This window comes from Micromys minutus (assembly GCF_963924665.1).
Source record: "Micromys minutus genome assembly, chromosome: 28".
In the NCBI taxonomy this organism is placed as follows: Eukaryota; Metazoa; Chordata; class Mammalia; order Rodentia; family Muridae; genus Micromys; species Micromys minutus.
In genome coordinates this window covers 37911824-37933877 of record NC_137963.1, presented here as the reverse complement: position 1 = coordinate 37933877, position 22054 = coordinate 37911824, and the positions used below count along the sequence as shown (strand labels likewise).

The window sequence follows — 22054 nt, the reverse complement described above, 5'->3', positions numbered from 1 at the left end:
CGGACATCATATACTTCACGCACTGACCTTAGTGTCAGACCTGGGTAGCAACTGCAGTCCACTGCCGCGGTTGCCGATGATGTCATTTTCCACAACGGCGGTGCCATCACCCTTGGTAATGATGCCATGGCCTCTGTTGTCATAGATGCCATTGCCCCGGAGCTCCACCTTGCACTGAAATTCCACCTTGACCCCACTCTGGCGATTGCAGGAGATGCTGTTGTTAGCCACCCGTGTGAGCTGGCTGCTCTGAACGATGGTGAGGCCTCGGTCCCCATTGGCATGGATCACGTTGGCGATGACCTGAAGAGCTTCAGTGCTCTGGACAAAGATTCCCGATGCTGCAGTGCGGGGATGGGAGGGGCACAGGTCAACCCTAACAATGCAAGTCCCCGCTCAAGTGGCCAGGAACACAGCTGTACGGCTCAGTCTTAGTCCTCCGAGCTCCCACCTCGGGCCTCCCAGAGCCTCAACGCTGAATGTGGCAGGAGAGCTTCAGTAAGAGTAAAGCGACTGAGCTAGCACAGGCAGCAGGCAGTGGGGAAGACAGGCCCCGGGCTGCTGCAGGAGCAGTTGGAGCCAGCCTCTTACAAGCGCCCATGCTGTTTGCCTTAACTTGGGTGAGTCACGTCTCCTGCTTCAGCCAGCAGGGCCTCATAAAGAAGTCCTCCACTGGAGTGTAGAACTCACGCCCCCCACCCTCCCCTACCTGCTAATACTGCTCTCACTACTCAACATCACCCCAGCGGAAAGAGCCTCCTCCCAGGGCCCGGCAATCTATTCTTTTACTCCAATAGAACTTGAGAGTCATATCCCATAAAACATGTCATTGGATGGGGGTGGAGAGATGGCTCAGTGGTTAGAAACACCTACATGTCAGCTCACAACTATCTCTGACTGCAGTTCCGGAGGGATACAGTGCCTTCTCTGACATCCATGGGCATCAGACATGAATGTGGTGCACAGATATACATAAGACACTCATACATAAGAAAATACATAAGAAAATAAATCTAAAACCTATTCAGAAAGGAAAGCCAGCTAAGATCTTTCACAACCCCATGTCCCTGGGTCTGACTCAGGGCACAAATCCAAGCAGGGAAAGATGAGGGGCTGTTTGTAGTAACTTAGAAAGTCCTCCTTGGTGTGCAATATATAGGAAGTAAATTTCGGGCAAAAGAAATACATTAGTGGGGGCTGGAGAGATGGCTCAGCGGTTAAGAGCACAGGCTGCTCTTCCAGAGGTCCTGAGTTCAAATCCCAGCAACCACATGGTGGCTCACAACCATCTGTAATGAGATCTGGTGCCCTCTTCTGGTGTGTCTAAAGATAGCTACAGTGAACTTTTATATAATAAACGAATAAATCTTAAAAAAAAAATACATTAGTGAAGTCAGTGGGGCAGAGGTAAGAAGACATGGGGAAAGTTCTGGACTTAGTTATTCAGTAAGTGGACAAAACCTCTCATGAGGCTAGGACAGAGAACTCCGGGACAGTGAGAGCCATGAAGGTGCCCGCGAGGGTGGGCACACTCACCTCCGTTGTGATTAATACTGTTGGAGTCCACGAGAGCCACGGTGACGGGCCGGCGCAGAGGGTCATCCTCCTTTTCCAGCTCTGTCTCCCAGAGGATGGCATCCCCATCCTCACTGAAGTTCTCCTGGGCCCCGTGGCCTCCAGGGAACTCGCCATCCTTCTGGCTGAACACTGCCACTCCATACAGCCCATTGTAGCTCACGTGGTTGCTGGAGACGTGGGGCAGGCTGGAGGACATCATCCACACGCCGCATCCTTTGTTAGCTGGCAGTAAAAAGGTGCCTGTCACGGGCGCCCACGAACAGGTGAACCCGCGCCCAGTGTTACCCCAAAATGCAAACTGCCGAGACCAGTCACCTCACAGCTATGGCTATGGACTTCTTCACACGTGAGGGACAATGACCAATTCACCTCACGAGCTAGCTCTTTCTCTGGGTGTGAAGTGCTCTGAGGCCTGCCGAGCCCCACCGGGCAGTACGAAGAGGGCGCCAAGCCTCTCTTCCTGGGAGCAGGCTCAGTGTGACCTCAGTGAGTGCCTCGGTGCCCCCATCATGAAGGCGGGGTTGAGGGTTAAACGTGACAGTGCAGAGAGAGGCCCGAGTAACACAAGCTCCAGATATGATTACATACAGTCCAGAAAGGGTAAGGCTTTGTTCAAAGGCAAGAGCAGTATTTTCTGTAATTATCATGTCTTTCCATCAAATCTTCCACTGTCTGTATTGAAAGAGGAGGGACAGAGGACTTAGGATGGCCGTGAGGTGGGGCGGCTTGCAGCAGACTTTCATCTTCCATGGGACTAACACCAACTGTACTGGCTGATTTTGTGTCAACTGACACAAGCTGGAGTTATCACAGCGAAAGGAGTCTCAGGTGAGGAAAAGCCTCCATGAGATCCAGCTGTAAGGCATTTTCTCAACTAGTGATCAAAGGGGAGAGCCCAGCCCATTGTGGGTGGTGCCATCCCTGGACTGGTAGACCTGGGTTCTATAAGAAAGCAGGCTGAGCAAGCCAGGGGAAGCAAGCCAGTAAGTGACATCCCTCCATGGCCTCTGCATCAACTCCTGCTTCCTGACCTGCTTGAGTTCCAGTCCTGACTTCCTCTGGTGATGAACAGCGATATGGAAGTGTAAGCTGAATAAACCCTTTCCTCCCCAACTTGCTTCTTGGTCATGATGTTTTGTGCAGGAATAGAAACCCTGACTCAGACACTGGCCTCTGGGCTCAACATGGGTCAGGAAGTAAAAAGGAGCCCCTCTTGCTAAGAGGCCGGAGACCATGTCTGTTCTACAAACGAGGTCTTTGAGGCCTACAGGAGATGAGCAACCTGTCAGAACCCACTAGTTAGGGCTGAGACCCGACCTTTCTGCCTCCCAGGTGGGCTGGGCCGCAGGTCAGCAGCCGAGGAACGTGCTCCTCACCGTAGATGGCATTTCCCTCTATCAGTCCTCCGCCTTCATCGCCCACCACCACGCCGTCTGAGTAGCCAAAGCAGATGAGGTTGCTCCTGAGGATCGGGACGCCGCCACGGCGGATGTCTACGCCTCCCCATTGATTCTCACGGATGACGTTTTCTATGGGGAGATGTGGAGAGGTCAGTGCCCAAGAGCCACCTCCAGTGCAGGCCTGGATGACCCGGACAGCTGAAAGCACTCACGACCCTCGCCCAGGTCAGGACACCCACAGCCATGTTGCTAGCAGCCAGCACCCTGAAACTCACCCACTGGCTTTTTAGGACACTCATCTGCTTTCCCGAGGACAGTTTGTCTGGTACACTCCTGTGTCTCCAAGCCTATTGTATCCAGCAGCCTTGAGAGCTATGAGGAAGAACTCTCCCTCCAATGCTTGCCCTCAGCCTCAGGCCTGTACTCTGACCTCACTACCCTGCGCCATGCCTGGTAGCTACCTCCTCCCTTAGGACCTGGTGTAAGTGTCTCACACCAGAAGGGTGGACCTAGGAGCTGCCTCAGCCCAGTGAGTGGCAAACCCGGACCTGGGTGGTGGGCCCTTCCTGCCTCTGCAACCCTCTCTCACACGCTTTCCCCCTTGCTAGTACAGCAGTGTCTGTTTCCTTTATCACTACACGACCTGAAAATAAGGGCTGCACACGGTTGGAGCTCAGTGAGTGTCTTGTTTTCCTTCTTCTCAACATGAACCTAGGGCCACATGCATGCTAAGCAAGGGGTCTATGTCTGAGCTACGCAATCAGGATGCCGGGCTCCAGTGATGTGCCAGGCAGCTGCGATCCTTGCCCGAGGAGGTACCAAGTGCTAAGAAACCTGGTAAAATGTTCAGCAGAGGAGCTGTCCTGTGCACAGTGGGCACTGTCTCTGCTGGAGGGGACTCGGGAGAGGCTTCCCTCAGGAAGAGGGAAAAGGATAAACGAGACGTAAGAGTTGGGCAGATTCACAGAGCCGGCAGAAGCCCACATGAAAGTATGGGGAAACCCAGACACTTGCTTAATTGGTGTGGTTGGAAGTGTGATCTGGCCAGTCAGAGGCTGGCAGAGATGGTGCCCCTCCATCATGCTATATTGGGCCCTCCTATGACAAGCATGGCCCACCCATAGAACTGGTACCCTGAATGGCCACCTGCTAATCACAGAAGGAAGTCTGGGGTAAGTAAAGGGGTGGCATCAGGGCCTGAAGTTGGCGGGGCGATGCCAGGGGATGGTGGCTTGGCTGGCTACGGCTCCAGCAGTCCCTATCACATACCTGTGATGAGGCCTTTACCATTCTCGTTCACTGCTATGCCGGCTGCGCGCCCCTTGAAGATGTGGTTTCCGCTAAGACAGAAGAGACAGGGAAAGATGTGAGGCATGTTTGTCATGGTTCAGGTATCTTCCTGAAAATATTTCAAAATGGTGTGTGTGTGTGTGTGTGTGTGTGTGTGTGTGTGTGCGCGCGCTCTCCCAGAGGTTCTAAGTTCAATTCCCAGCAACCACATGGTGGCTCACAACCATCTGTAATGGGATCTGATGCCCTCTTCTAGTGTGTCTGAAGATTATATATATATATATATGTGTGTGTGTGTGTGTATATATGTGTATGTATATATATGTGTATATATATATATATCTTTATCTTTTTGAGAAGTGCACAGTAGTGTCTGCTGCATGGGATGCCTGCACACAGCCAAGCGGAGGTGGAGACAGGAGCGTTCATGGCTGACATTACAGACGGAGGCTCTTTTGCTGGAAGCAATACGGCTGTAGCAAACAGGCTTTCACAGGCACAGAGAAGGGAGTAAGGGACCATGGAGGTGTGAGGTAGTCTGGGCAGGGCAGTGCCTACCTCACAATTGGATTTCCGTGGTACAGGATATAGATGCCAGCCTCCTTATTTGAAAAGATTTGGTTGTTTCTGATGACGCCTTTCCCATTGCCAAGGACAACGATGCCAGACCGAAGACCGTGGTGGATCTGGTTACACTGCAAGTAAAAGGGAGAGGTGGGAGACAGTATAAAATTATCTAAGCAGGCCACACCAACCTAGCCCTATGTGCCCACCCCTGAGGGAGAGGCATCAATTGGGTACAAGGTAAGGTGGGCCAGTGACAGGCTGGATGCTACCCCCACAGAAGGGTAAGGACCATTTGGCTTCTGATCCTCTTTTCAAAGGAGGCCTGTGAAAGGCTGCAGGTGTGTGTGTCTGGGGGGGTACCTGCCTCACTGGGGAAGACCAAAGGAGGTTTTTCGGGGCAGGATGCTTAGGAGACTGACTCCTGTCACCTCTGTACGGAATGTCTGGACAGAGCCAATCTGAACCCGAGTTTCCCGTTTCCTAATGGTTGTTAGAGACTGAATAGTTTGAGATTACAAAGACTTTGGTAAAATTTTCTCATTCTAATTATTTGTGAGTGCAGAGGCTAGAGGTCAACCGCGGGTGTCACTTGTTAGGGGCACCCTCTCTTGTTTTTTGAGACAGGGTCTCTCATAGGCTGTGAGCCCCAGGGATCTGCCTGATTCTGCCTCCCCAGTGCTGAGATTACAAGCTCTTCCAAACATCGCCAGGATGCCCAGCTTGGGTACAGGAGTAACCTCAGCACTAAGGCAGAAGGATCCTGAGTTCAAGGACAGCTGGAGTTTCACAACAAGCCCCCATTTAAAACACCACCACCAACACCACCACCAAAGCTCCATCCTAAACCAACCAAAGAAACCAACAAAACAGTGGTGACACAGAGGCTTAAAACCTATCTTGTTATTGCCGTTAATCGAGGGGCAGGGAAATCTCTGCATCAACTCTAACTATGACAGAAACAGAGCAAGTCCAGGTGCTCCAGTCCATCTATCACTGTGACCTTTTGAACATGTGGTCCATGACCTTGAACCAAGTGTGTCCAAAACTGTGCTCGCTATCTTTTTTCTTAAATTATGACCTTAAAGGGAAACGCATCCTTAACTGAGCATCAAGCCAACCCTGAAGTGCTTTCTCCATGAACATGTACACACACAGACCCCTGAATAAATCCCTAAGCTTTGTTTAGGGAGGGCATCATCTCCAGCCAAGCCCCTTGTGTGCCCTTTGTCACGGAGAGGAAACCAGCACAGCAGGTTACAGTGCTGAGTTCCCCTAACTCCCTCTCTCTCTGAGATCTCTGGAGGGGCCTGGCTAGCTCGGGAGGTGCACAAGACACCCCTGAAGAGGCAGAAAAGCTTAGAGGCACATTTCCCTACACCCGCCAGGACTGAAATGGGCCCCATCCTTTCTCCACTCGGCCTGCAGAAGTGGCCTACCCACTGTCAGCACACCCCTTGCTCTCTCCGGCAGTGGTGTCAGGAACTTCCTAGCAAAGGCAGTATATCCCACCAGCTGCACAAGGGGAGGGATGGGCAGGAGTCACTGGCTGGTTGTGTCATTTTAAATAGTTAAGAACGCTGTTCTCTGATGTTCGTGACCAGTTTAGATACAATGAGCTAAGCCTGAGGCAGACTGCCTGAACTTCAACCCCAGCCCTTGCTAGTAGCCAGCGAGGTCCTTTACCCCTATGTCCCGGCTTCACCTGGAAAAATATCTGCTTCACAGGAAGACTAAGTTTTTCTGATTACCCTGGTACTGTTTGTATTTTGATGCTAATTCTGCTTCCTCGAGGGGGCTGCCTCAGACAAGGAGTGAACCACTCAGGTGACTTCATGTGAACCTTCTCCCCGTTTTCACTTGTAAAATAAAGGCTAGAGCCAGGGATCGATTGGGCAGGGGAAAGGAAGGGTGGAGCTGAAAGTTTTAGAGAGAGGAGGAGAGAAAAGAGGAGGGGAGCTGAGGCGAGGAAGGGGAGGAAGACGGAGGAGGAGAGGTGGAAAGTAGACGGAGCAGAAGCAGTCGTCCTAGAACAGAAAGTTGCAAAGAATTCCAAAGATTCGGAATAGTGCAGTGGTGTGCCTGCCGGGTCTAGGCGTGGCTTCTGTTCACGTTCACTGAGGTGCTCGGGCTTATTTGGGTTGGAGGGTTACCGCAACAAGTGTGTGTATCTTCAGACAGCTTTAGAGGCACTGCTGCATAAATGCTCATTACACAAGGATGGCCACCACTTCTCCAAACTCACAATTCCCCAGTTTCTGGATATTTCATGAAAAGCCAAACAGAGGGAGCCAGTGTCTCATAGACTAGTCACACATGCAAGGGTTCTGTGTGTGTGGTATACATGTGTTAGTGTATGTGGTATACATGTGTTTGTGTGTGCACACATGTATAAATATGCATATGTACGTGAAGGCCGAGGCTGACGTTGAGTGTTTCCTCAATCACTCTATACCTTATCTCTCAAGACCTGGTCTCTTATGTAACCTGGAACTCAACGATTGGGTTAGACCTGCTGTCCAGTAAACCCTAGGGAATCTTCCTGTCTCTACCTCCTGGACTAGGATTACGGGTGTGGGTCACCATGCATCTTTTTAATGTGTGTGCGCATGTGCCAGTATCCAATATACACACAGGTGTATCTAGTTCCTTGAGTTACGTATGTTGCAAGTTGCCTGCTGAGCTGCTAGGAACTGAACCCCAGTCTTCCAGAAGAGCAGTAAGCGCTTGGAACTGCTGGGCTGTCTTTTCAGGCCCCTATGCCTACTTTTCATGCAGAGGCTGGGAGCCCAGACTTGGAGGACTTCATGCCCGCATGGCAACACATACGCTATCAAGTAACCCATCTCCCAACCCCATGAACCAGCACTGCATGTCATTTTCTTTTGGATAAAACACAAACCGCAAGCCTGGTTTGTAACCCCCAGGCCTTGGGAAGCAGAGGCAGGAGGATTAAGAGATCAGTTTCAGGTGTGCACTAAGTTTGAGGCCAGCTTGAGCTGCAAGAGAACTGTGTGAATCTTTCAATAAGAATAAAACAAAACCCAACTCCATACGTTCTCATGTCTGTGAAACCACCCAAGGGTATTATATACCTGTCCTTTTCTCAGAGAAACAGACTGTGGAGATTTTTGTTTTTAGATTCACCTGTCATATAGGGAAGACAACCCCTCCTGATAGAATCACTGTCAAAACCAGTTCTGAGTTCTGAGGCGGCCCTGAGAGAGGTCCTTGTTCAGGTCCCACTTTTTTCTGTTGGTGGGAAGGTTTCAGGACATGACTTATCCACTAATTACCTAGGAAGAGTCTTGAGGACACACCAGTGGACAAGAGCCAACCTGAAGTACTCAAACATCCCCAGACAAGGTTTCTAAAACTGCACGGCAAAAGGACAGAGAGAAGTACCAGGATGAGTGGATTCGATTTCTTCCGAATGTCCACACCAGCCTCTGCATTGTGGTAAATGTTGTTGCCGGCAATCAAGCCTCCACCCTCCAGTCGAAGAAAGATGCCTGATGCCCGGCAGCGATAAATATCATTCCTGAGCATGACGATCTAAACAAGAGAGAAAAAAATTTGGGGGGCAGTCAGAGGATGGTCAAAAACTACCAGGGGACATGGTTTAGAGTGTTAGGACACTTGCTGACAAGCAGGACAACTTAAGTTCAATTCTCAGGGCCCATATAGTGGAAGGAGAGAACCAAATCCCCAAGGCTGGCCTCTGACCCCCCCCACATGCTTGGAGCATGTATGTACACGCACAGACACACACACACGCACACACACTCTGTATAGTAGTAATAATAAACTCTACAAGAAGAGCATGCAAATGTTTCCCTCCCATCTAGTTCACAGTTGGTAAGGGGGCACCTCTCTGTGCACCCCATCTTCCCACTCTGTGCTTCTGAGGACACTCTCCCTTATCCAGTGTAACGCCGCCCCGTGGACACTTTACTTCATGCCAGGGCTTTACTATGACTCAGCGGCCTGGCCTTGGGCTCAAGCCTCTTTACTCGAATCCCTAGATGATGGGATGGAGAGATGTTCACAGACCAAGAGGTCTTCAAACTTCATGTTCTTAAGCTTGCGTTCTAAACAGTGTCAGATAGCCCAGGCTGCCCTCGGACTCACTCTGTAGTCAGCAATGACCTTGAGCTCAGGGACCCACCTGTGTCTGCCTCCCTAGTCCTGGAATTACAGAGCTGAAGCACCACACACTATATAGTGCTGGGGTACTGAACCTGGCATTTCATGCATGCTACTGAGTACATCCCTAGCCCATAGCAACTTAAAAAAAAAAAAAAATCTATGTATTAAATGTAAATAGACTGTAGCTGTCTTCAGACACACCAGAAGAGGGTTCTCACTACAGATGGTTGTGAGCCACCATGTGGTTGCTGGAATTTGAACTCAGGACCTCTGGAAGAGCAGTCAGTGCGCCTAACCGCTGAGCCATCTCTCCAGCCCTCATAGCAACTTTTAACGCAATTGGTTCCTGATCTTTCCTTGTCACTGACCTTTCATCAAAACCCATCTGCCCAAGCAAGTGCTGGTTAAACAGCGGTGCTAAGTGCTAAGGGTCCTCCCCACTTCCTTCCCATTACAAACATCAAGACCTTTCGGTGTTAAGGCTCAGACTCAGGACCTTGCACCTGTTAGGCAAGTGTTCTATCGCTGAGCTACACCCCCAGCCTTATCTGGAACTCACGGTCTTTCCTGCCTCTCAGGTGCTGGGAATCACAGCCACGTGTCCTGGCCCAAGGCCAATTCTTAATTAAAAAAATATATAATTCAGTTAAATCTGGAGTGTGGTGACTTATGCCTTTAGTCCCAGCACTGGAGAGACAGCTTAGGAAGGTGGAGAAGTCAGCCTGGGCTGGGCTGAGACCCGCACACACCCATGTGTGTGCACACAGTTTTATAAATCCTGTTTATAAATCCTGTTCTTACTGTGATTCTTATGAACAGTGACTTCGTACAGTCACTGGTAGTCGAAAGCTACTAATATTCCAAGAGTGTCAGGAACTTGGGTGTTTTAAGAAGTCTCTTTAAACAAGGTAACACAATGCAAGTCCCACATGGTGAAGGGATGTGTTTCCTGCCTTAATTTCTTATATGTAGTAAGTATAAATGCATACATATTGTTTTAGATCATTGTATATCAAGATCAATTACTCATCATCGTAAAATTCTAGCAGAGTTGAGTGTGGAGCAATGAACACCCACGATTCCAGGACTCGGGAAGCAGAGGCAGGAGGATCTCTGTGAATGCACAGTGAGACTGACTACCAAAGTAAAACAGAACAGGCCAGGCTTGGGGGCAAGCAGGGCAGACTCTGAGTAAGTATCATGCCCACCGTCTTAGGTTAGGGTTACTATCGCTGTGATGAAACGCCATGACCGAAAGCGTTTATTTGACTCAGACCTCCACACCGTAGTCCATCACAGAAGGAAGCAAGGACAGAAACTCACACAGGGCAGGAGCCTGGAGACAGGAGCTGATGCAGAGGGCATGGAAGGGCTACTACCTTGCTCCCCTTGGCTTGATCACCCAACCTGCTTTCATATAGAACTCAGGAGCCCTAGACCAGGGATGGCACCACCCACAATAGGCTGGGCCCTCCCTCATCAATCACTAATTAAGAAAATGCTTTACAGACTTCCGCCCAACCTGATGGAGGTATTCTCTCATCTGAGGCCTCCGGTCATCTGAAGACTCTAGCTTGTGTCAAGTTGACAGAAAAGCAGCTGGCACACCCACCCTGGACTGGCTCTCTACAGAACTGGGCTTAAGCAGTGGGGTAAAGGCAACATACCCCAGGACCCCGAGGGAGAGGAGGCTGAGAAAACAAAAGCCAGCTTTACCCCTGGGATTGGCAGTTGGTTGACAGAAGACTGGACGCCCTTCCCCACTTTGGCTTTACACAACAGAATATACTCAAGAAAAGTCCCTCATATACAAATATGGGAGAACCAGTGCTATGCAATGACCTAGAAAGACTCACACAGTCATGGCCCAGCACCTCTGGAGTGCACACATTCTATTTTCAACCACATGGTGCCATTCTTGGTTGACCCCCATGTTTCCCCCACTGCCTCATGCACCCAGGCTAGAGATCTAAGCCTCGAGTTCTTGAGTTATCCCTCCACTAAACCCTTCGTCCCCAGGTTGGCCTGTGTTCCCTGGAGCCTCAGAGGGAGCTTCTGAGACAGATCTGACCACGAGACTCCACCTGAGTCCCCTCCCCGACTCCTCCTGCCATTTCCCCTCCCACCATGGCCGATGACCTCACAACTCCTTAGTGTGCTGCCTCCTGACTCCAGGTCCTCTCACCCCGTGTACTGGGATGTGTACTTCGCCTTGTCCACTCTGACTCCTCCTGCAGTTCGGGCCAGCGGCACACGTACTTTAGGAGACTGTCCTGGCTCCTTGAGGGTGGGTCAGGTGCCCTCATTTGTGGGTTCCTGTGCCACCTCTCAACTGGACTGTCATCACCTTTAAAGAGGCTTACTAAGTACCTGCTATATGCCAGATGGTCCAGTTAAGCTCTCCTTCCCTCCCGCCCCCCTTCTAGATTAGGGTCTAGAGTCATAGCTTGGTCTGAACTTGAACCTGTGATATGCCTTAACTTCCGGGCATACACCACCACAGTACTAACCTCACACTTGCGGAATCTTTGCTAATCATCTCCACCATCCCTTAAGGAACCATGGGCGGCAACGGCAGAACTTTGCTCATCAGCCATGCTCCTCATAACCGTGGGAAGAGTGAAGTCCTCTGCAAGGGCGCAGACCCGATGCTTTCATCATGGTACCCATGGAAGTAAACTAGCCTCCTTCCACATTTGTTTCCTTTAGCCCAGGCTGGCCTGAGCTTTCTGATAATCCTCCTGCCTCAGCCTGTCGGGTACTGAGATTCTTGATATGCTCCACCAAACTAGGCCCTCTTTGTTTAAAAAAAAATCTATTTTCTGCTTATAATATAGTCTTGGGTTTTCACAGCAACCTAAAATTGTCCTTAGAAATGGGCCTGGAAGCTGAATGTGGTGGCATCCACTTTTAATTTTTAATCCTAGCACTTGGGAGGCAGACAGATCTCAGTTGAGTTCAAGGCCAGCCTGGTCCACAAAGCAAGTTTCAGGACCAGGAGGGCACAGCCTGAAAAAAACCAACCAAGCAGCCAAACACAAACAAACAAAAAACTGGGCATGTTATATACAGCCGATTACGATTGTCATTAACCGTTCTAGATGCCTTTAGGACCCACACTGGAGTCTACACTGCTTAGCTTACTGAGAGCTTCCGCTACGGTCGAGCCCTAGGCCCTCAGACACTGGACTCTCTCACGGTGCAGACATGCAGGGATCACAGGGAAGGAGGGAGAGCTGAGACCCAAGCCCACAGCATTGCTCAGCTCCCTTCTGCAAGGTCTGATCACCCTTCAAAACCCTTTGTGGCACCAACTGTAACGGACACAGAGGTGGTTCCACAGCACCCAGTATGACTTCTGAAAGAGAATTCTATCAGCGGCTGGTAAGCTGCTCTCTGTGTGATGCCCACCTTTTTAAACTCTGGGCAAGGTGGCTTCAGTTTACTATCTATAGCTTTATCTTTAAAATAAAATTTAAGATTTATCTTCCTCTATGTGCGTGAGCGTTTTACCTCATATACGTGTGTGCTTGTCTGGTGCCTATGGGGTTCAGAAGAGGGCTCTGGTTCCCCTGGGACTGGAGTTACAGATGGTTGTGAGCCACCATTGGGTGCTGAAAACCAAATCTTCCTCTGGAAGACCAACAGCGCTCCTAACTGCTAAACCATCTCCCCTGCCCCACAACCTCCTAGTGTGTTCCAGCTGCCTGGGTGAACCGGCCGCACAAACTTGCGGAGTGGGATGTACCGTCTCTAGAGAGCGCCCTCTTTGCCAGTGACGCGTGTTCTACCTGCCCTGCACCCGCTGTTCACCTACTCAGCTCAGACGCCCGTCTCTGCAGAAACCTTTCCCGACCATCCCACTGGAGTCTAAAATGAAGGCCGTGACCATGCCTTTCTCCGAACACCTTCATAGCATACATGAGGAGCAGAATGACACACGCGAGGGAGGGACAGACCAGGGCTCTGTCTTAAACTCGCTCGATGACCCCAAGTAAGACTCTTTCCCGATCTGGGTCTCATTTGTCTTATCCGAGTCAGATGATGGACAAGAAGTCGAGTATTTCTAATAAGCTTAAAAATCATTTAAAAATGCAAACAGCTCATCACACCTTTTCCATACACAGCCACAGGAGCCCCCTCAAAAGCAAGGCTAATGCTCCCTGCAGTGACCACCCAGTGAGGCCTCAGTCTACAGTGTGGGTCCTTGGGACAGTACCTTGCTATTGTGTATACACCGCACTGCGTAAGTCAGGTTCCGAAAGACGTTCCCTTCCATCTTGGCACGGCCGTAAGAGCAGACGAAGACGCCGCCCTTCCCGTCCCGGAAGAGGCACTTGCGGATAAGGCAGCCCTGCACGGAGCTGGCCAGCGCCATGGCTTCCTTGTCTTTCTGCAGCTCCTGATGCAGCGAGTTCAGCACTAGACAGCTGGGTAGCTGGATGGAGGCTCCAGGCAGTGGAGGGCCCAGAAATGAGCCACCCAGGACAGGGCGCGGGCCTTGCACCTGGTAGGACAGTCTGTACGTGAGCTGCTCGTCATCCTCATCCTCACCGCTGGGGCTCAGGCCGCCATCACTGCTGTCTGGCGTCTGGGCCACTCTCTCCCCATCGCTGCCCACCTCTCCCTCCTTGGAGCCTGGCTTTGGAGAGCTAGAGACTGGGCTTGTAGGGCTCTGGCTGCCCTCAATGACAATGTCACAGGTCCTTGGGCTCCAGGCCTGGTCCCGGCTCTCTAAGTCCAAGGACATTAAGAAGTCATTGTCCTCCGCAGGGAGCAAGATGGGCGAGGATTTGATAAGACCCAGCAGGTACTTATAGGCCCAGTTCTTATCGGCCGACGGGTGACCCTCCACAGTCACTGAGTTGTTCTCGCTGCCCACAAATTCACAGTTTTCCAACATACATAAGGGCACGTTGTGCAAAAAGACGTGGGTGTTTTTGAAGGTACAGAATTTCACTTGGCAGGTACCTGGGCCATGGACCTGGATGTGTCCATTCTCAAAGTTGCAGTTGTCAAACTGGATGTGACCTGATGTGGTCTGGGGGACAAGAAGGAGAAGACACGGTCAGAAGCCTACACTTTCTTACCACTCAAGCTGCTGCTCTTCAAGGAGGGCAGAGACAGAAGGGCCCTTGGTTTGACTTCCTCTCCTTAAAAGGCCAGGATGTCAGCTGTCACGTGAGTCAAATCAACAACCCAAACAGACCTGCCCTTGAGCAATTAAAACCATTCTCTACAGTGGCCTGCCTGGGAGGTGACGGCCCAGCTGTGGCAGGGGCTGCCTTACTTTTCCTGCTGCCAGGAACCCATCTTCCCTCCTGGGGTCCTCTCAGTTTCTTGGAGATGCAGTCTACACCAGAGTTCTCTTACGAGCACTAAAAACGTCTGGGACGTTGTCCTGGCCTTTGCAGTTTTCAAGCAAGGACATCTTGGATCTCTGTCCCCTTTTAGCTGAAAGACCAGTGGACAGCGCTAAACAACACGTCCAACGACAAAGAAGCCGCCTGTGGCCAGGCCTGTCTCCTGAGGACCTACAGCTGGACTTCTGAGGCAGCAGCAGAAGCTCAGGTGAGCACTTACTCTAAGAAGCAATGTATTTCACAGCAGGAAGGGGCTGGAGTCTTGTTTCTAGAAGCAAACTTCACTTCCAGGTCTGCAGACCAGTACAGGGACATCCATTAGATGTCCTAGAACTAAAACACAGGCTTTGGAGCTCCCAAGGACTTTGGCGTGATGTAATTTTATAAACCAGAGGGCCTAGATTTGAGCTCTAACCTCACCAATTACCCGTCTGGGGCACTTCCTAGCGTCTCTGTCTTTTAATGCCCCTCATCTGCCCAAGGGAACCACAGATGTCAGCTTAGACGGAGCTTATCCTGATTATTAATAGGCTTTGGATCCAAGCTCTGCCCACGAGCCTGAAACCTTGCTAATGTTGCTGTTGTTGGGCCTCAGTTTCTCTCATCTATAAAACCAGGTGACGTAACATCCTCTCAAGGTGCCAGGGGAGAGGAGCTGAGCTGTGGCTGTAAAGCACACTCCTGGTACATACTGACTGTCACAAATGGCCAATGCGGTACAGATTGTTACAGGACCACTTCTAGCCAGTACATAGGCTCTGTGCTGGGTTTCTGCTTTTATTGACTTTCTTTTTTATTATTTTTACTTTTATGTGCACTAGTGTTTTGCCTGCATGTATGTCTGTGTGAGGGCGTCAGACCCCCTGGAACTGAAGAGTTACAGACAGTTGAAAACTGCCCCTGGGTGCTGGGAATTGAACTCAGGTCCTCTGGAAGAGCAGCCAGTGCTCTTAACCACAGAACCGTCTCTCCAGCCCTGCTCTGTGCTGTTTTACGGGGCCACCAGCCCCGTACACACTTTGTTCAGAAGGTGACTGCTCTGTGCTGATGAATACTGTGCTGGACTGGTATTTCCTGACTTTCCCTCCATGTATCCCCGAGAAGCAGTGAGTCCTGCATAGGATGAGGGTTCAGATATTGAGGGCTTCTGCCTCCCCCCCCACATGCTGCTCAGCTAATGTCCTGTGACCATGCTACATGGTTGCCGCCTCACCACTCTGGTGCTGGGAACAGAAGGGGTACAGAAATGTTGTCCTTAGTCCACCTCCCATTTCTAAGGCAGCTTTGAAGGAACGAAGGCACCAAGCATAGCGCTGGACCACGCTGACCCGTGTGCCCACGTCTCAGTTCGGAATAAATACTAAGTTCTCAAGTCTAAAGACTCCTTGCCTGAAGGGAAAGGCCAAGGCCGTGGGGTCGGGACTGGACGGCACCAGGTGTGCACCCACCTTATACATGATTGGTGAGAACCAGGCTGGCATGAAGACAAGATTGCACACGCGTGTGGTTGAGCAGTGCTGGTCAATGCTGGCAAGCAGGGTCACCTCACCCAACTTCCCTTGGCCCACAATCTCCACTGGCACCTTCAGGATGATTTCCCCTTGCTCCTCGTACACACCTGGGGAAAGCACGATTCGATCATAGAGGCTGGCCATGGCTAAGGCACTGCCCAAGCTGTCGAACTCATGGCCTGGCCCAACACTCAAGGTGCGTCGCTCCTTCTTCCTGCGGAACAGAGAGAAGCAGATAGAAGATTCCAAGTCCAGTGCGTTCTTGGTCCAGGTCTTCGAGGCGAGGTAGTGCTGCTTGAAGGCCTCCCTCCAGGACTCCGGCTCCACATGGGGCTGGTTGGGCCAGTTGGGGTGGCGGCACTCGGTGCAGCCCAGGCACAGCTGCCGCCAACGGGTACTGTCCAGGCTGAGGATCAGCTCATACCAGGCCCTGCAGACCAGACTGCAGCGGCCCAGGTCAGGGAGATGCAGGTAGGCCAAGATCATCCGCCACAGCTCCAGGGGGAGGCCACCCGTTTCCATGATCGCCTGGGAGAAAGACACAAAAGAAGATTTTCCTCTGTTCACTTTATTTTAAAAAAATAACACCTCCTGACCCCAGCGATGAGCTAGTGAACGAGGCCCGGCCAATCAGAGGACCCCATTTCCTCAATCAGAATCTGTGATGGTTAATTTTGACTGTTAATGTGGTTATTAAGAAACACCTAGGGGATTCGTGAGGCACACCTCTGGGTGGCCATCATCCTAGCTGCCTGGAAGCCAGGCTTCCACTAGCAGCCTTCAGAAGATGTAAAGCTCTCCGCTCTGCCTGCACCATGCCTGCCTGGATGCTGCCATACTCCTGCCTTGATGATAATGGACTGAAATCTCTGAACCTGTAAGCCAGCCCAATTAAATGTTATCCGTATAAGAGTTGCTTTGGTCATGGTGTCTGTTCACAGCAGTAAAGCCCTAACTAAGACACATTTACACATAAAGTATTTTTTAAAAAATATTTCTATGTGCCAGGCATAGTGGTACAGGCCTTTAAGCTCAGCACCTGAGACAGACGCAGGCAGGTCTCTGAATTCGAAGCCTGTCTGATCTACATAGTGAGTTCCAGGGCAGCCAGAACCACAAAGTGAGACCTTGTCCCAAAAACAAAACAAGACAAACAAACTACATTAAAACCTATTGTTCCACGTACTCTCTCTGTTTTGATATCTGCCCAAACACATACAGTTAAAAGGAACTGTCAATTCTGAGCCAACATAAGAAATTCTCTTAGGCTATTTCTGTCATACATTTGGTCAAAATGACAAGAAAAGTCACTAATACCGCTTCCTTAGGAATTTTCACCTGACAACTGCCATGAATAGGTTAGCCTCTACTCTCTTTGGTCAGACTCTCTAAGGATACAGTCCCTGGACTCCCAGAAACCAGAGCCCCAACCTTGTGGAGATAAACTTGTGGCATTGTTGCAGGCAGTGAGGTAGGAAGGATGGAGACATCTACGCCTCTGACACCAGACATGAAGCTACAGGATCTGGAGTTCGTTTGTCTTGCTTTGGTCCATTATTTCTTCACTTTCGGGATGGTAATGTATATTCCGTGCCATTGTATGTTGGAAGTATGTGATCTGCTTTTACATGGGTTACAGTTAAGAGACTGTCATGAGACTCAGAAGAGATTTTGGTCTTTAAACGGTGCTGAAACCAAAAGACTACGAGGACTTCTGAAGTTGGACTGAATGCATTTTATATTTTGATGTGGCTCCAAGCCTATGGGGGACAGGAAGTGGAATGTGGTAGTTTGGATAAGAACAGACCCTGTATGCTCCGATGTTTAAATGCTTGGTCTTGCGTTGGTGGCTTTCACCCTCTCTGCATCCTTCTTGCTCTCAAGATGCTTCCCCACCACGATAGTGATGGGCTCTCATCCTTCTGGGACCATGGCTCGAATAAACCCTTCCTTTTATCAGCTGCCTTGTTACGGCATCTTACCACAGCAACAGAAAAGCAATTAATACCACTGCTGTGACAGACCTAACCATGTTGGTTTTTTGAAGCATGTGATAGACTTTGAACTTTGGACCAGAAAAGCCATTGAGCATTGTAAAAGTGAAGGTCAACAGGCCATGCTGGCAGAAACTGCTACCCTCCTCATCAAAATGTCACAGAAAGATCACTATCTCCGTTGCTAATGATTTCCCTCTGAAACCTCTTAAGCTGGACCTCCACAGACAGAACTGTTTTGAGCACTCCTGTCCTCCACTTTTTCTCAAGCCTGCCTTCACTGACGTACTTCCTCCAACAAGGCCACACCTCCTGAGCCTCCCCAAACAGTGCCACCAAACTCATGAGGAGTTAGTTATTCTCATCCAAATCACTATACGCATAACAACCATACAGAAAGGAGTAGAATGTACTATGAAATCAAGGCAAAAAAAAAAAAAAAAAAAAAAAATGGTGAGGACAGTTGCAGGTATCCTGGAAATATGGAATCTAGACCCCTGAAATGCCCCTGGGATCTACCTAGAGTCTGGATCATAAAGAGGGAGGCCATCTTTGGATGCATTTGTCCTAGAGTCTAGATGTCTTAGATACAAATGAAAACTAAGTATCCATTTATCTTTGCCTTACCATTGCCACATCAGCCAATTACTACTGTTTCCCTAAGAAACACTGTGGGGTTTGGTCCTGGCTTCTCTACTTCCTGGTGGAATCTTAACCATCTGCTGGTCTGGCTGTCTGTCTGCCTCCTTGCTTTCTTTGGGAATATTCTTGCCCCTTACCAACAATTTATACCACATGATTACAGAAGAAGTGGTCTCTAAAGAGAAGTACATAGCAACGTGACAGCCAGCCTTCCATGTGCATCTGATACAAATGGACCACCATGACCTTCCCTAAATGCACATGATATTCTAGTTGCTGGCTTCTTCCCTAAGCAATTAACTCTGGAGTAGGTGCTGGAAGAGAGACAGCAGAAGACAAGCCACACTGAGAGAATGAACTAGAGAAAGCAATGGAAGGAAGGGGCAGCCCAGCTTCGCTGCAGGTCACAGTGCCAGTCTCTAAGCTCAGCTTTACCTTTGGCCTTTGAATGCCAAGTAATCTGCATACCTCTCAAACAAATTCCCTTTTTGACTGTGTGTGGTCATCTATATCTCTAATCCTATCAGTTGGGAGTATCAGGGGTTCAAGGCCAGCCTGGCTATAAAACTCTATCACAAATAATTCTGATATATCCAATTTCTGTAACGAATTGCTTTCTCCTCCCCTCTCCCGTGCTCCCCCACCCCTACCCCTCATTCTGGGCTTCACACATACCAGGCAAGTGATCTACTACTGAGCTTTAACTGCCCAGACAGGTCTTCAATTTGCAACCTCCTGCCGACACTCAGGGGCTCCACTCTGCTTCCTACTACAGATTCCGTCTCCCCCCTCCCTCCTAACAGCTCCCCTGCCACACCAGCTCACTCTGCCTAGTGTTTTCTTCCGTACAAGAGGCTCCTTCACAAGACTAGCTTCTTCTCACTTCCTTTCCTTTATTGTCTGTGACTTCAATTTAAAGCCACCAGAGCTACCCACGCCCACAGGCCTCTCATATGAAACACACGGACACCGTACACAGCCTGTGCTCATGTGAACCAGGACCAAGTGCTGTAGCTCAGGGGATAGCTGTGATCATTCCTCAGGGCTCTGACCTACTTCCACACCCATGGTTTCCTTCTCTCCGTGCCCCACTTTCTCACACTGGTCCTCCGGAGTGCAATGTGCACTGTTCTTTGGGGGGGGGGGCACTGCACATTAGAAGTACACTTCCATGACGCATTACCCATCAAGCCTTTACTTCTACAAAAGGCAACTGGCAGGTGAGAATTTGGCCCTAATTTATTTAGCCTCCCACATCTGTCCATGGGGGTCCCCCTGGGAGCTAGTGCTAGGAGTGATGTTAAAAGACATCTGAATTACAACCACCCAAATTATAGCCACGGTCATGCTAAGTACAGCTTCAACCTTAGCTTAGCATAAAGTGACGCAGGCCACCCACGGTGTAGACCGTGTGATAAACTACAGACCCACACGTCACCTGTCCCTGGTGGATTTCTCGTTGTTATGACAACAGCTTGTTAAGAAAGGATGCCCTAGACCACAGCAAACGCCATCTAATACTAAACACAAAATACAAGCTTACTACACTAGTTATGAATAACCGAACAGGTAGAGGTGAATCTCCATCAAGTCTCTGCCCTAGTTTTCAGGTAAATAATTGTTTACTCAACCTGACGTGAGTCTACCATATAAACACAGCTGTGAGAACCCCTTTCCATGCAAGAGACTGACCTAGAAATTTCTGAACAGAAAATTTTTCCGGAAATAATATAAATGAGGAGTCAGAGAGTAAAAATCCTGGAGGATCTGTGGGAGCTGAAGGCCAGCCTGGTCTACACAGTGAGACTGAGAGAAGGTGCTAAGCACGGGTTAGTCTGTTACTATAGGGAAGCCCAGAGACCCAGCTAGCAGAACAAGGGAAGTTGGGAAGCAGCAGTTCTCAGTCTGGGGGTCAGGACCCATGGGGGGTTGACCATTGGAAAACACAGATATTTACATTATGATTCATAACAGTAGCAAAATTACCACTACAAAGTAGCAACAAAGTAACTTTATGGTTGGGGAACTGTGTTAAAGGATCCCAGCCTTACAAAGGCTGAAAACCACTGCTCTACAGGCATGAGGTGATGCCTCTGGAACCCCAAGACTGCCCATTCCACGGATGCTCCAAAGGGGCTACGGTGCTCTCCTCAGAGCTGAGCAGCTCTTAATTACTTCCTCGGCTGCTCTCACCTCCTCCTCCCTTGAGCCACTTAAGTTCTACACTCTTACACAGTCCAGACTGGCAGAGACCTTGAGTGACAGTCCCAGAGCTGGAACTCTGGTGCAGGTTTCTCAGGAGGGGCGTGGCCTGGTCAGGGCTGTTTTAAGGCGATCCAGAAGAGGTGTGGTAAGTGGAATAGTAAAAGCAAGAAGTCACAACTTTGCAAATATCAAGTGAGAATGCTTTTCCCCTCAGATTGTGGGGTTATCTGGGAAGTTCTGGGCAAAAACATCTGTAATCATTTGAGTGTGTTTCCCAACAATCCATGTGTTAGGAATTTAATCTCCAAAGTCACATGTCAGGAGCATCTGAAGGTGTCTTTGGGAACTAATTACATTAGATGAGGTTGTTAGAGAAGGATGTCGGAGATGTAGCCATCAGTGGAAGTTCAATGGCCTTTGAGGTTTCATCTCATGGAACAAGAGGCCTTTCCTGGATGCCAAGCAGATGTGGACACTGTGCTCCGAGTTTTACTTATTTGTTTGGTTTTGAGATAGGGTCTTGCTGAATCATACGAGGCAACTTTGAACTCTTGGGTTCAACTGATTCTCCTGTCTTAGCTTTTCAAGGTGCCTAGGACTACAGGCACCTCCCATGTGCTTTCATGCCCTTGGACCTATACATTTTCCTTTATTGTTGTTTGTTTTTTAAATATTTATCTTATTTATTTATACGAGTCCACTATAGCTGTCTTCAGACACACCAGAAGAGGGCATCAGATCCCATTACAGATGGTTGTGAGCCACCATGTGTTTGCTGGGAATTGAACTCAGGACCTCTGGAAGGGCAGTCAGTGCTCTTAACCACTGAGCCATCTTTCTAAACAGGGTTTCTCTGTGTAGCCCTGGCTGTTCTGGAGCTCACTCGGTAGGCCAGGCTGGCCTCAAACTCAGAGACCCACCTGCCTCTGCCTCCCCAGTGCTGGGATTAAAGGCATGAGCCACCAGGCCTTGATGCCTGTACTTTTCTTTCATCACCTGTGCCCAAATATTGTGTTATAGCAGTGGAAAAAAAGACAAAGACCCCACGTCACACAGAATCCATTGCAGCTTTGTATTTTGGGTTCAGGAAGCAAACAATCTTAGCTTCTGGCCTCTCAGGACCCTTTCTCCAGATTCACTTGGTCCCCAGTTCCAGTGTCTGAGTGTAGACAAGCCGACGCCAGTCCTTTCTCCCTTCAGGATTCCCCCAAGCTCAGACAAAGGCCTCCTTCAGTCCACTGCCTGTCTCCTGCTGTTCCCTTCACTGTATTTACAAGATCTTCCTATTACTCCACTGGGATCCACTGAGTCAGGGGATTTCTCTAACTAGGTAACAGTTTTTAAGAGCGTTCTGCCTT

General features: G+C 49.8%; 1 protein-coding gene across 1 annotated transcript in view; it reads right to left on the bottom strand.

The window, feature by feature from the left end:
- The window catches only part of FBXO10 (F-box protein 10), a 39321-nt gene that overhangs the window by 5739 nt on the left and 11528 nt on the right, over positions 1 to 22054 (bottom strand). The window contains exons 2-9 of the mRNA XM_080939993.1: positions 15793 to 16383; positions 13201 to 14022; positions 8238 to 8387; positions 4827 to 4963; positions 4248 to 4318; positions 2955 to 3107; positions 1537 to 1800; positions 28 to 341 (exon numbers count right to left, since the gene is read on the bottom strand). Coding sequence (XP_080796119.1) covers positions 28 to 341; positions 1537 to 1800; positions 2955 to 3107; positions 4248 to 4318; positions 4827 to 4963; positions 8238 to 8387; positions 13201 to 14022; positions 15793 to 16377 — 2496 coding nt within the window. The 5' untranslated portion in view covers positions 16378 to 16383. The remainder of the gene's footprint in view (positions 1 to 27; positions 342 to 1536; positions 1801 to 2954; positions 3108 to 4247; positions 4319 to 4826; positions 4964 to 8237; positions 8388 to 13200; positions 14023 to 15792; positions 16384 to 22054) is intronic.